The sequence below is a fragment of the Rhamphochromis longiceps genome, linkage group LG7, assembly GCF_057381845.1.
Source record: "Rhamphochromis longiceps isolate RC_006_pf linkage group LG7, R_longiceps_female_GT1.1, whole genome shotgun sequence".
NCBI classification, from domain to species: domain Eukaryota; kingdom Metazoa; phylum Chordata; class Actinopteri; order Cichliformes; family Cichlidae; genus Rhamphochromis; species Rhamphochromis longiceps.
Window position 1 is genome coordinate 3,280,004 of NC_140563.1, and position 13,690 is coordinate 3,293,693.

The 13,690-nt window shown below is 41.2% G+C and overlaps 1 protein-coding gene across 1 annotated transcript in view; it reads right to left on the reverse strand.

The window, feature by feature from the left end:
* The window catches only part of LOC146664516 (protein arginine N-methyltransferase 8-B), a 31,379-nt gene that overhangs the window by 12,026 nt on the left and 5,663 nt on the right, over window positions 1-13,690 (reverse strand). The window contains exons 3-5 of the mRNA XM_085411639.1: window positions 13,002-13,157; window positions 3,757-3,820; window positions 344-486 (exon numbers count right to left, since the gene is read on the reverse strand). Of these exons, the coding sequence (XP_085267765.1) occupies window positions 344-486; window positions 3,757-3,820; window positions 13,002-13,157 (363 nt within the window). The remainder of the gene's footprint in view (window positions 1-343; window positions 487-3,756; window positions 3,821-13,001; window positions 13,158-13,690) is intronic.

Below are 13,690 nucleotides of genomic sequence, written 5' to 3' on the forward strand. Positions count from 1 at the left end.
CAGACTGTATTGATGCCTCGGTCCCTTTTGTTTACTTGCCTCTTGTTTAGCGTTAGTATTCGTGTCTCCCTCGCTAATAAAACATTTTACTTTGAAGCGTCTTATGTGAGCTTCCTGTCTGTCTCCCCCTGACTTCACGATTGTTTTCACCTGTGTCCCTAATCTTCTCCTTTCCAGATCATCTGTTAATACTCCCTGTTGTGCTGCTGATATTTTCTTCAATGATCAACAGCTCGTGTTTATTTAACTCCATCTGCCTACGTGTTCTTCATAAGCGTATCAGGTATCTTGGTGACTTGTGTTGTTGTAGGATACACAAACGCACACAATCCAGACGCCTTACCAGCCACTTGTCTCTGGCAAAGATGACAGTGTTGAGCATGGATTCATAGAAGAGGCAGTAGCCCATCCATTCAGATATGATGATGTCAACTTTTTCAACAGGAAGCTCCACTTCCTCAACCTTGCCTTTGAAAATGGTGATAACTGAAACACACAAAACATTTTAAAACCGTAATATAATAAAGTTTAAATGAATCTTTAAGTCTTTACAATAACATGTGGGAATTCTGGGGGCTAAAAAGTATAAGGTAAAGTATATTTTAGGGGACGTATGAAAGTTGTATTATTAGTTGTTTGTTACTTTTATTATTATTAAAATTATTCTTATTATTTTGCTGGGTGAAGGAATAGCTGCACCATCTGTTAAACCACTTCCAACAAAAACGTAGTTTATTACTAGTAATTTTAGAAAAGAAACTGTGAGTGGTGACACACCTGTTCATGCTTTGTAGGCTAACACAACAACCATTGTGTTGTTATGAAAATGAAACCAGCTGGGGACTGCGGTGGAGGAGTCGATCTTCGCCCTGCCTGAGATTAGCTGACTTCAGCTTTGTTTGTTCTGCTTTGGAAAGAAGTGACTGAAGAGTTTCCCTGATTATACAGATGTCTTCACAATGACACGTCAACCCTGTTACTCCAACTGCTGATTGCTTATTTGCTTTCCAGAACTCAGTAAACATACCGATAACTCTTTTCTTCGGATACTTAAGGATACTTGTTATTCATAGGTTTAGAAATAAACGGGGCATTTGCTGACAGGGTGGTTTATAGCTCCATTATCTGGTAGGTGCAGAGTCAGGGGCTTGGCAGGAAATTTGACGCACAGCAGGTGCTCTGATCATAACATACACTTTGAAGTTACACAGGATGGAAGCATATTTCTGCTAATGAATACAAATGAGTCAGTGTAAAGAACAATGATGAAGGAATGTTTTAAACATACTCGTCGTTATTATTATTCATCATACAATATTTAACCTAGCCTATTGGTACATGCAGTGTAATTACACTCTATTCACTCATCTATTCAAATCATTGAATTCAGGTGTTCCAATCACTTCCATGGCCACAGGCAGTGTTGGGGAGTAACGGAATACATGTAGCGCCGTTATGTATTTAAAATACAAAATATGAGTAACTGTATTCCGTTACAGTTACCGTTTAAAAAGGTGGTATTCAGAATACAGTTACTTTGTTGAAATAAATGGATTACACGGCGGTATTTTCCCGTTTCATATTGTCGCGGGTCAGGACTGTTTGGGTTTTGTTTGTTCTGTTGTTCCAGGCGGCAGCGTTACGGTTACCATGGTTACAGGGTGACGCTCTCTCTCTCTCTGCGACTGTGTGTTTCCTGGGTGAGCGAGCGCCTTTTTGTTGTTGTTGTTGTTGTGCTAAGCTAATAGGCAGAATGTTACAGGCATAGCCCTAAAGAATGTAGCCTCATGGGCAGTGTAGTCCGTGTTGCACGGAGATTGGACTGTCATACCCGTTATGAGTCTGTGAGCGCGAGGAGGGAGAAAAAGGAGAGTGGAAAACTACAAGTTGTTATCGAGCAAAAACGGGAGCTGGAAGCATGTAAATATAATAATAACCACTGCAGCCAAGAAGAGAGCCTGACGAGCCCAGTTGTAAGTAAGCTATTAAGACTCGACTGTACACCGTGTTCGTGTTTGTTCCATTGAAGAAGCCTTTCAACCCCTCTCTCTGTCTCTCGCTAGCAAATTTGACCCAGACAACAAAGTAAAGCTATTTACTCAACACGAACCCGACGTATTAGCCAGAGGTCCCTTTACCACGGTTCGGAGCCGCGGACCTTCAGTAATAGCAATAAATCTTTACATTTAATACATTACAAAATACATTTTGGGGCATGTATTCTGTAATCTGTAGTGGAATACATTTTAAAAGTAAACAAAATGTAATCAAATGAAAAAGTCTCTTTTTAAAACTTGTTTTATTAGTTTTAATCTTTTAACTTTATGCATCAAGCAAAAATTTAATTTTATGCAACATTCTCTGACTGGAAGAAATTTGTTTAATATTTAAACCTATTTTCTGCACATTCCAGCACATAATTTTTTTTTGAGTGTTTACACTCAGTCTTTCAAATAGATGCAAGTAAAACACAGCAGAAAATAAATAAAGTCAAAGACTCAGCGGTCCTTTTGCTCTAGTTTCACCTGTAAAGCAGAAGTTGGGTAGGCGGAGGTTTACCGTGGTGCAGGTGTGCTGCGGTCAGTGGAAGAATCCGCGAGTTTCTCTGTGAATTTCCCATTATGTCGTTGCGCACTCGGTGCTTGCTTGGAAGTTTAGGGGTTTTTTCGCTGTAAAAAGACGTTTTCTTCCCACGCACAACGGACACTAATGGTTTTGTCACTTTTTATGGAATCAAACTCAAAGTAAGGTCAGTACTACCCAGGATGTGAGTGGGCGTTAAGGTGTCTGGGAAGGGATCTCAAAACGTCCCAGACGCCTTAACGCCCACTCACATCCTGGGCCATCTGATCTCAGGAATTCGCATGATAAGGTGGGGCCAGGTTTCACAATGAACACACCTTAAACTCTGGCTGATTGGGACCCACACCCAGTTTCACACCTTGGCTCAGGCGATTAGAGGATCATCAGGGGTCCTTTTGTCCCTCTGTGGGGGGAAACTCCCACTAGGTTTCTATCTGGGACTCTCCACCATTTGACCTTAGAACTGAAGAAGCTTCTCGGATGAGAGGTGAAACGTCTTCAAGCAACTTAAAGAAGTCCAGACGCTTTTCTTTGCAAGCTCCTTTGACTAACTGTAATCTAATTACCGTTTTTGCAATAGTAATCCCTTACTTTACTCGTTACTTGAAAAAAGTAATCGGATTACAGTAACGCGTTACTGCCCATCTCTGGTTAGTGGTATTACAATGAAGTAGTCACATAGTAGTAGGCCACTTAAAATCACAGCAGGTGCTGAGGTGCGTAGTCCACAGAGGTCGCTAGCTTTCTGCAGAGTCACTATAGACCTCCAAACTTACTGTGGAATGTGGAGTGGATTGTGTTTTCACGGCCGAGCAAATGCTTTTGGTAGCACAGTTAAATTTTTAATTGGACATTTTATTTTAGATCAAATGAAATGCAAGTCACAGCACTTAGACAGAACCAGCAGTATATACAGTGTAACCTAGTCAACGAGCAGTGAGTTTGCAGTGAGCAGTTTTTTTTAATGTGAAAAGATTTGTAAGTTGATCATCTTTACATATTAGCAGTGATCCTGGACAGCTGATCACATCTCTTCTTGTTCTCTTCTGCCACTCCTCCCTCTTTTATCTTCATTCACTATCATGACTTTAACCTACTTTACTGCTCTCTTCACTGACGATGGAGTGCATGTGTCATCAGAATTGTGAGACGAGGAACAGCTGCAGCTCTTACCGCTGTCAAGGTGGTTGGACTTGATGATCCTCTCGGAGTACTCCGATATACTGGAACACTCAATCTGGCAGAAAAAAAGAAAAGCTATTTAAGTGAAGAATTTCACAGACACTTTGCCTGTACTCACAATAACATGACTTCACTTATAATGCAGGTGATTTTAAATATTACTGCCCTAATGATGTTGCCTGGGAAGCCCTGGAGCCAAACTACCGCATGTTACGTTGCTGTTGCAGAAACTGGAAACGTTACATGCATACTCCATGATAAATTACAAAAGTAGATAGAAAATAAATAACAAACTTCTAACAAAAAATTTATGAAACTCTTGAATCCGTTTAGTCATGCAAATACAGATATATTACATATTGGCAACAACAATAAATCAAAGCATAAAACCAAAAAGCTTCAGTTTCATCCTTGCGACTGATACTGTAACAGCAGTCTGGCGAGGAAGGAGCGGATAGCAGGTCCAGCATTTGTAGAGGTTAGCCAGATAACTCGAAGCCAGTCAGTTAAATCGAACAACAGATCTTTATTTGTTGTTAGCAACATAAGACCATACAAGCCAGGTCTCCACGGCTCTACATACATGCACGGAGATCGGTAGTCGCCGGTGCCAGCCCGTTACAATGGTGAGGTCTCTCTGAACAGACACATGAGCAGCATGTAACGGCTGCCACTTTACTCACACACACTGGCTGTGCTATACCACAATAATAAAGGTTGTTACAATATGTCATTTTGTGTGATATTTTTAAAATTGTACTTTAGCAGCATTTTCCAAATGTAACTTGTTAAAGTTGTGCTAATTTTTGTGCGGGGCATATTTCCAGAGTGTAAACAAACACTTAGCACACTTTATTTAGTCTCACACACGCGAATTTAACTGAAAGCAGCACCTTTTATTACTGGAAAAAACTAACATTAAATACAAAACTAAACTAGAAATTGGAAACAAGAAACTTCAACTAGAAAACAAACCAGGAACTGTAAACTTGGAAAAACACAGCACTGTGAGGGTACGACGCGACAAAGGGCAGCACAGCTGGGAGTAATCAGACCTAACGAGACAAAGGAAGCAAAGCAGAATAATTGACAAAGGACACAGACTGTCAAAGTAAAACAGGAAGTATAACACAGAGACGCAGACTTGACACTGAGACGGAGACACGACTGACTGGAAAGACAGAGGGAACACGAAGACAAGTGTGACAAGACGAGGGACACGAGAAAGCCAAAATCCTAGCACTAAAAATATAACACAAGCACAACCAAAACCCACGAATTACAATAATCAAAGAATATAACTGAAACATCTTAATCTATCATTTAAAAATGACCATTCCAACCTTTTTGGATTTGGTGGAACTGTTCATAGAGTTTCATAATGTAACAAGAAAGCCCAACCTCTTGATGCACTGTTGCAAGATGGCACAAGTTCGTGTAGACAAGCAGTTTGTTCCACAACAAAGCAGTGAATTGTCTAGGATTATTATATGTGTCCACCACAGCTAATAGCTGATCAAAATTTGATCACACACAAGGACACTTTTTTCTTTTTAAACTTTAGAATATTGTCTGACACTTACAGACACTGACAGTGACTTTGGTCACACTGACATTGCTATACTTGATAATCACATTTCACCATGTGAGTTGAGATTAAAAACAAATACAGAATTGAGACTGAAATTTGAATCATTGCTACAGGCAGAAATGTCTGTGTAACAGTGTAACCATCCATAAAGCTGTCTGGGGTAAAAACAAGGTCATCCTTGTTTAGTATCTCTAAGCTGATGCTGCGCATTCGACTCCTAAATAAAACAGAATAAAACCCTGAAGGCTTTCACCTGCTTTAACCTGGTTAAATTTAACCTGGTCACTAAACCTGAAAGAGTTGTTAACCTAGTCTCTGTAATACTAATAACAATAACAACAACAAAATCAACTATGGATGTGTGTCCAAAGGACTGCAGTCCTGTATGGGGCATGGAAAGTATTTCACTGAGGAACACAGAGTTCAAGATGAGGTGTAAGGTAGAAAGTCCAGTAGGTCCTGTGGAGCAGTGAATGGGTTGGTAGGTGAGAATTTTTTAGGAAACACTTAACCGGGAACCAGTGCATAAAACTGGGGGTGATACATTTTTCTTTCTTTTTCTGCTCTTGACGAAGGTGGTCGCACTTTCCTCCTCCTCCTCTCCCTTAGCTTCCCTGCTTAGCCTCTTTTGTCCTTGTCTAGTCTCGTGTTTTTTGTATTACTTTTCCCTGGAACACTCTCTCACAGTCTGTTCTCTAAAACCTAAAAGAGGAATTATGGATTTGATCAACTGGTCCCTAAATGCAATTGACACCCCTTTCTCAACGAGAAGTTTGGGCTTGGGTGAGCCTGAGTGCTGAAGATATCTACCTATTCAGAACCATGATAACAGGGTTCTGGCTGATTGGAGCTGGCTTGGCCCTGACTTATCAAAGAATTAAGAAAGCAGAACCGGCTGTTCAAACCCCCACAAGGCTGCCCGCTGGGATTGAAACGATGGGAAGAGGCGTGAGTTTCTCAAAATGGGCTCATTGAGTGCAGCACGGATAAGATCTTGGAGAGGCTGACGGCTGCTGTGGATACTCAGAATAAGACCTCTGAGCGCAAATTGGATGACATCTTGGAGCAGCTCACTGTGGTCGTGAGTTCTCAGAATCGGCTCTTTGAGCACAAGAATGACAACATCGCAGAGCGCAAGTTTAATAACATCATGGAGAAGCTCACGGCTCTCGAACGGGAGATTGAGAGACCAGTGTTGGACTGTTAGAACAGCTTTGAAATTCATATGAGTTGTTCGCACTAAAGTAAAAAGTACCATCACTTCATGCGGATACCCTTTCGGCGCCAGCTGCGGTCGCAAGGCTGGAGCCCAACAAAACACCCTGATAACGACTGTGTTTAGTCTGTTCCTTCCCATTCCATGCAAGGCCACCTGGGTTGGCTGGAACACTTTACTTAGCCTGGCAGGGCGAAGGACACTGTCTCAGCTGAACTATGGACACACACACACATACATAAGAGATGGCACGATACCACTTTTTTATGTCCGATACCGATACCGATATCATAAATTTGGATATCTGCCGATACCGATATGAATCCGATATAGTGTTTTTTAATCAACAAAACTGTTTTTTAAAATATCTTGCTGCATTTTGCAAGTCTGCAAGTTCATACTCAAGTTTAAAACAACAACTACACTAAAGCTATTCTGTTATACCTGTATACAAAAAAAATATTTCATAGTTCAGCAATACTGATCAATCTAATAAACTTAAACCTACACCATCCTCACTATTCTGGTATTTTAAAGAGTACTTAGCGTAAATATTAAGAAACCTAACTAATAGGGTTCCAACTCCCAGCAACAACAAAAATAAAAAAATAAAAAATAGGGAACCACCCCTCACGCTCCACCTCATGATGCTTAATCGACGTAATCAACCTTAATTTGATGAAGTGTGAAAAAAATGCACAGAAATCAATTATTTTTCAAGAAATATTAAATAGATTCAACATCTTTCTTCAACAAAATTGCAGACTGCACAGATGGTACCTTCCCAAAGGAAAAAGTACTATAGCTTACTAGGGTATATATATTAGACTTAATAGTCACTATATACAGTAAATGACTTCTATTCATTTTACATCAAATTAAAACTTTGGGTGTCAGATAATTATTTATTAAAAGCTAGACATTTTAAATGAGAATAAGAAAGAAAAGTATGTCTTTGTGCCCCCTTTTCCCTGTTCATGCCCTATCGGCCCCCCTGGCTAAACTTTGCTAGATCCGCCCCTGCACAGTTACCAGCGTCAGCTACGTAGAAAAAGATCCTGGAGTAGAAAGTAATATTAAATAAATTCTAACAACAGCTGATCAAGCTTAAACGTGCTGCTGTTGTTCAGCCGCTGGTTTCCTCTTTCTGGTGCAAAGTGGGCCAAAAACAAACAAGAGAGACAGACTCGCGACAGAAAAGCCGATCAGCTGATCATTAATCAGTTTCAAGATTGAAGTAGCAGCCGGAGAGCGAGAGGCAGTCGCTCCATATATCAGTTGTTAAGCTTAACGCAGGAATGCTTTACAAACATTCAGAGATGGACTTACACACTTGCTTTACTTCTCTCGGGGATAACTTTGTCGGAGATGAAATGCCAGGTTGCTAGCGAAGCTCCACATGCTATCCAGACCACCGACAGGTCCCGCATGCCACAGCCGCTCTATCACGTGATGCATACTGCTCCGACGTGCTAACGTTCTGAGGCGAGTTATGGCGTGTTGCAAGTTTTGTGAGGTGCTTTCGTGATATTTAATGGATCGGATTACATTTTTTATTTTTCTCCGATATCCGATCCAGTAATTTAGGTCAGTATCGGACCGATACCGATACGTAATATCAGATCGGTCCATCTCTAATACATATACACTAATATGCACACACTCATCCCCCCTCCCGTTCCAAACGCCTTCGATGCTTGTTCCCTCCTGGGAACACGGCGGGTCTGAGCCCGCGCTGGAATGGTAGCGCTGGGCAGGATGGCTGCTGTGTTTGCTTCGGATTACTCCTCACCCCCCACCCGACTCTGTGGCTGGTCATGTGTTCCATAATGTTGTGCTGTGGACATTTATGTGCTTTTTTGTGCAGAGGAGTTTTTTTGTTTCCTGTTCTCATGCTGTCCTCCCAGGAGCCCAGCATGAGTAGAGGTCTCTTTTTTTCCTCTTGTACTTTCCCATTGTAGTGTATAGTTCAGTGTTTGTTTTCAGTAACGCTACCGATCTCCGACCTGTGTCCCCATGTGATGTCTGTGTTGTGTGTGTATTTCACTGCAGGGCAACCTGCACGTGGCGAATAAAGCCTTGATTGATTGATTGATTGATTGATTGATACATACATGCAACATACTGCAGGTGTGTGTGTGTGTGTGCGTGTGCAGGGCTTTGTTTGCAACCCAAACAGAACACTACCGTAGCAGTCCATGTCAGAGGTGATAAAAGCATAAATAAGAGTTCCAGCTGCTGAATGAGAATTTCTGTTGCTGAGTTTAAGGGTATAAGATGTTGTCTGGAGATGTTCTTGATGTGGTAGATGGCAGATTTAGAGATAGGTTTAATATAAGATGAAAATGAAAGAATGGAGTCCAGAATGACACCCAGGTTGTGAAGACTCAAAATTAAGGCCCAAATCAGACAGCTTTGAAAGCAGTGACATAGGAGCCACAACCAAGGCTTCAATTTTATTTTGTTCTATTTGAGAGAATTGGTTAAATAGTTTTAGACTGCTGATAGGGGACAAAGCAGGGAACTAACCAGAGGGTTTAGTGCTTAGATATAACTGCGTATCATGGATGCTTAGTCGATGGTGGAAGATGATCTGATCAAGGGGGTGAGATGAAAGGTCCTTACTGACTCACTGGAGCAGAGAATGAAGTAGGTGTCCAGTTGACATAATGCATCCTGAAAGCAGGAGTGAAGACAGCGCTCAACCAGTGAGGCCAAAATAGTTGGATAGCTGGTCTTGGCATATTTTGTACGTTCTCTTCTGCCTCAGAGCTGATTTATTGAGTTGCCACTGATATCATCGTTATAACATAATAAAGCTCATTGATTCATCAAACTACACTAAGGCTTCTCTCAAATAAAATATGGACATAATTCAGCAGAATACATTAATCAATACTAGGCTCTTACAGCACTGGGAATCTGAGAGTATAGATTTTCACCTTTGAACACTGTGTCCCATTTGCTTAGTGTTTTTGTGCAGCATACTGCTGCTGCATGCTGCAACCGACCCATCTGGTTATAGTCACACAGAAGACCCTTTAATGAACCCTGGGTGCTCTGTGTCACAAAGCAGCCGGTCAGGCTGGGGGTCTTGTGGATAAGGTAGCCACAAAAACGAGGCACTTATTTTTGTTCAGTGCAAATAAGTGCATGTTCTCTACTAACTCTCAGAGGTAAGTTGTACAGCTTTTTTTGTTTACTTTATTTATCTTACAGTTTAAGTAATTTGTTACATTAAAAATTTGACTTTTTATACAAAAATTATAAATGTAAAAAATGTAAATGTACATTTTTTAAACAAATAGGTTGTAGATGGGCAGCTACTCACCCAGCTCCTTCCTATTCTGAACACTTAAAGAATTTTCTACTGTAGGGTACATTCATACAGTGCTTCCTTTCACGCCATGAAGCACCTTCTAACTTTCACGCAAAAACTTATATTAGTTCAGAGATTTTTTGATGGCATTTCTCAGTATTTTCAGAGAATTTTCCAACCATTTATTAAATCAACCCATTAAACCAAATAAATTAATAAAACCCCATTTTTACATCAAATTGTTACTAATAATAATATAATGCTATAAGAGATAATAGTGTAGCACTTGTAATCTGTAAGTGCTGCACTATTCAATAGTATGACCAGCTTTTTTTATTTTATACTTAAAGTATATTTTCCTTGTACTTGCCTATTTTTACTTAACTCACAGTTACGCATGTAAGACAGAGTCATTTTACAGTGTGGTGTTAGTTGACCCTGTACTGGCATGGAAGAATGAGGTCTTTGAGGGCTATTATTTACAGGAAAGAAACCAGTTAAACATGCCATAAAACCAACGTTCCAATGCTCCAATCTCTGCTTATTATACTGCAGTAACTCAAATACAGAACATAAACCTTTTGGGTTTTTCCGCAGGCATATAGGCTGTAGGGACTTCACATTAGCACTGACTCCCCGGAGCAGCCTTGTTTTCTGCTGCTTATTAGCAGAGAAAGAGGAAGGAGGCTTCTGCTGCCTCTGGTGCCCATTAAAAAGACTGTACCAAATCCATAAATAACCAGCAAAGGCTAATGTTGCATCAGGTGTGAACATGTTTGTGCACTTGCGGAGACGCATGTAACTGTATTGCTCTATTCATGTGTAATAACAGGTTCTAATTGGCAATCTTCCTCATCTCTTTCTGAGTCAAAGTCATAAGAGACAGCTACTAGCCACGTGTCTGTCATAGTCACGATCCAGTAGGAGCGCACTGAAACCTCAGGGTGTATTGACAGAGGCACCCCCGCACAGGTTGCCTCTCGCACCTCTCGCTAGTGTCAGAAAGTGTCACTGTCACCGTAGACATCCCTGCAGGCTCCTACTGGTATTTTACTCTGGAGACACAGCAAGTAGAAGTTTCTAACTTTGCCCAGATATCACTGTACTTTTTGTCCTCTATCTGAGCTATTAACCTGTGACTTACACATAGTTTAGTTTCTTTACTTTTTATTAGCAACCTTAAGCATTTTATTACTGGGCAGAAAATAAACTCTGCATCATACTAACATAAAGACATTAGAAACACTCCTAGAATAATCAAAGCAGCTACACTGAGCTTAACCAGGTTTTTGAACAATGTATTGTTTTTATCTGAAAAAACAGTACCTGGCTTTTCATGTGTTACTCATCTATTTTCTACAGTTTATCCAGGTCAAAGGGACGGCGCTCTAAACAAAGCTACCCAGATGAATGGCCAACAGAGAGCTATACCTTCTCCCACATTGACTATTTCACTTACTTGCAGTTTAGGAGGCATCCAGCTGGATAGTGTAGTGATAAGACTACACACCTTGTGGAGCGGGACACCTCCCGGTATCCAGTAAGGGTCCTGGCTAGACCCCCCATGCTAAAACCAAGCCCTGGAATGGCACGGCTACGTCTGCAGCCTGTCCGCAGCTCGGACAAAAGCATGGGTAAATGGACTGATTCTTATATAGCGCTACTCTACTCTCACTTGAGAACAAAACCCAGAGAGACTTTAACTCCTGAATTTGAGATAGAATCTCATCCCTGACCTAAAGTGGACAATCTTGTCTTTTCTAACTGGGAAGCAGAGCCTCGGGCTTGATGGTGCCAAAGCCAAAGGCTTCAATGGGACACCACTCAGTGAAGCCACCAGTACTTTGCTATCTGCAAAAGCAAAGATGTGATACTGAGACCACTGAACTGGACACCCTCCACCTCCGAGAAAGTCTGTACATAAAAGTTGTGAACAGAATCAAAGGGCATCTCACTGCTCATTCAGTGTTACTAATGAGTAGATTTATCACACATAAAAGTGAGCTTGAGGAACTGAAGTATATGAAAAAGAATAATCCAGAATACGACCCTCCTCTGCTAACTGAGGACAGCAGCCAAAAGAACGAAGGAATCCAGCCGGCAGCAGGCAGTAAATTCAAAAGGGAGTGAATAGTGTGCTAATAGATTAGTACAAGTCTAGTTTGCCTTGACCCTTTATGATTTTGTGGTGCACAGGTCATGCGTAGGTTGGACATGTTACCTAAGGGTCTTGTTGCTACTTGGAATTGTTGAAGGACTACACTAAACACACATACATTGTCATGTACTGTTCTTATTGATAAGGAATGATCGGGGGTATATTCGTCCAGCTCATGAGCCCGGGCACTCACATCAAACTTCAAAAGCTTTAGGTATGATAAGAAAATCCTGAAACTCCTGTCCCCATTTATGTGGATAAAATCCTGCCAGATGGACCGCAGTAACAAAACTCTGAATCAAATCAGCTAAAGTACTAAAACAGGATGCTAGAGAGAGGGAGACAAAAACTGACTGAGGCAGCAGGAGAGGAAAGGCAAGCAAACACATGACACAAGGCATAGTCACACACACAAACACATAATGTCATTCAGTGGCTCAGAACAAGTCTCTTGGCAATTCCAAGTTAATCATTCCTTCCCTGAAGCACTTCGTCTCGACCCACCATGCAAAAATAAGTTCCACATGGTCATCCCAAGCTAGCAGTGTGTGTGTGTGTGTGTGTGTGTGTGTGTGTGTGTGTGTGTGTGTGTGTGTGTGTGTGTGTGTGTGTGTGTGTGTGTGTGTGTGTGCAGCAGGCATTCTCAGACATGCTCTGACTTGCAATTAGTTCTGCCCCAGAGCTCAATAACACTAATAGCTTTCAAATCTCTATGGTTTAGCTGGTCAACCTGCCTGAGAGGTCACACAGTTTTATCACCTGCATGTCAAAAGAAATATTACCCAAGATTAGATGGTTTAAAATGTACTGTATGATCCAACCCACACAGCAGCAGACCTACATATGCACTACATGCTGACAATATAAGCGCCTTGTGAGGCTTGGGCTACATGGAGATCAGATCCTAATTGGTCCACATGTTTGCAGTTTACTGAAGGGAAACACATCTTACCCCATATACATGCTTTGCCCCTGCTTTGGCCGCAAACATAGAAAGGATCCCAGTCCCGCTTCCAACGTCCAGCACTATTTTATCCTTGAAGATGTGCTTGTTGTGGTACATGGAGTTCCTGTAGGTGAGTGTCCTCACTTCATCCTTCAACATTTCCTGGTTTGACATGTGAGAAAAATATAAGAAAGGTCCTGGCAACACGAACTCCTGCAGAAAGCGACAGTTTGTTGTGTGAAATTAAAAACATTGGCTGGACGTCAGTGGTCTGAATAGCTCCGATATCTACAGTGCAGCATTTACAAATAACACACAGCCTTCACCTAATCTTACTCTATTCCCTGTCAGCCCTGTGGTTCTACATTCAAATCCATTGTTGGTGTTTCTGAATAAGCCCTGTGAGCTCGCAGGCTCAGCCTGTCTGCATCTCTTTTCTATCTGTACCTCTTTCACAGTGTGCGTGCATGTGTGAGTGCAAAGAATATTCAGAAATGACTAAAATACACCTGACCTACATTCCACAAATACATAAAAAAAACATCCTACAGGTCACGCACGCAACATACTCTTTTTATACAGCCTCCAATGCTTCCTGCATCTGTTCTCTAAAATGCAGATGAACTCTGTGAACTCTGAGGAAACCGTGTGGACAAATAGGCATACACAATACACACGTTTAATGTGTTCAAAAG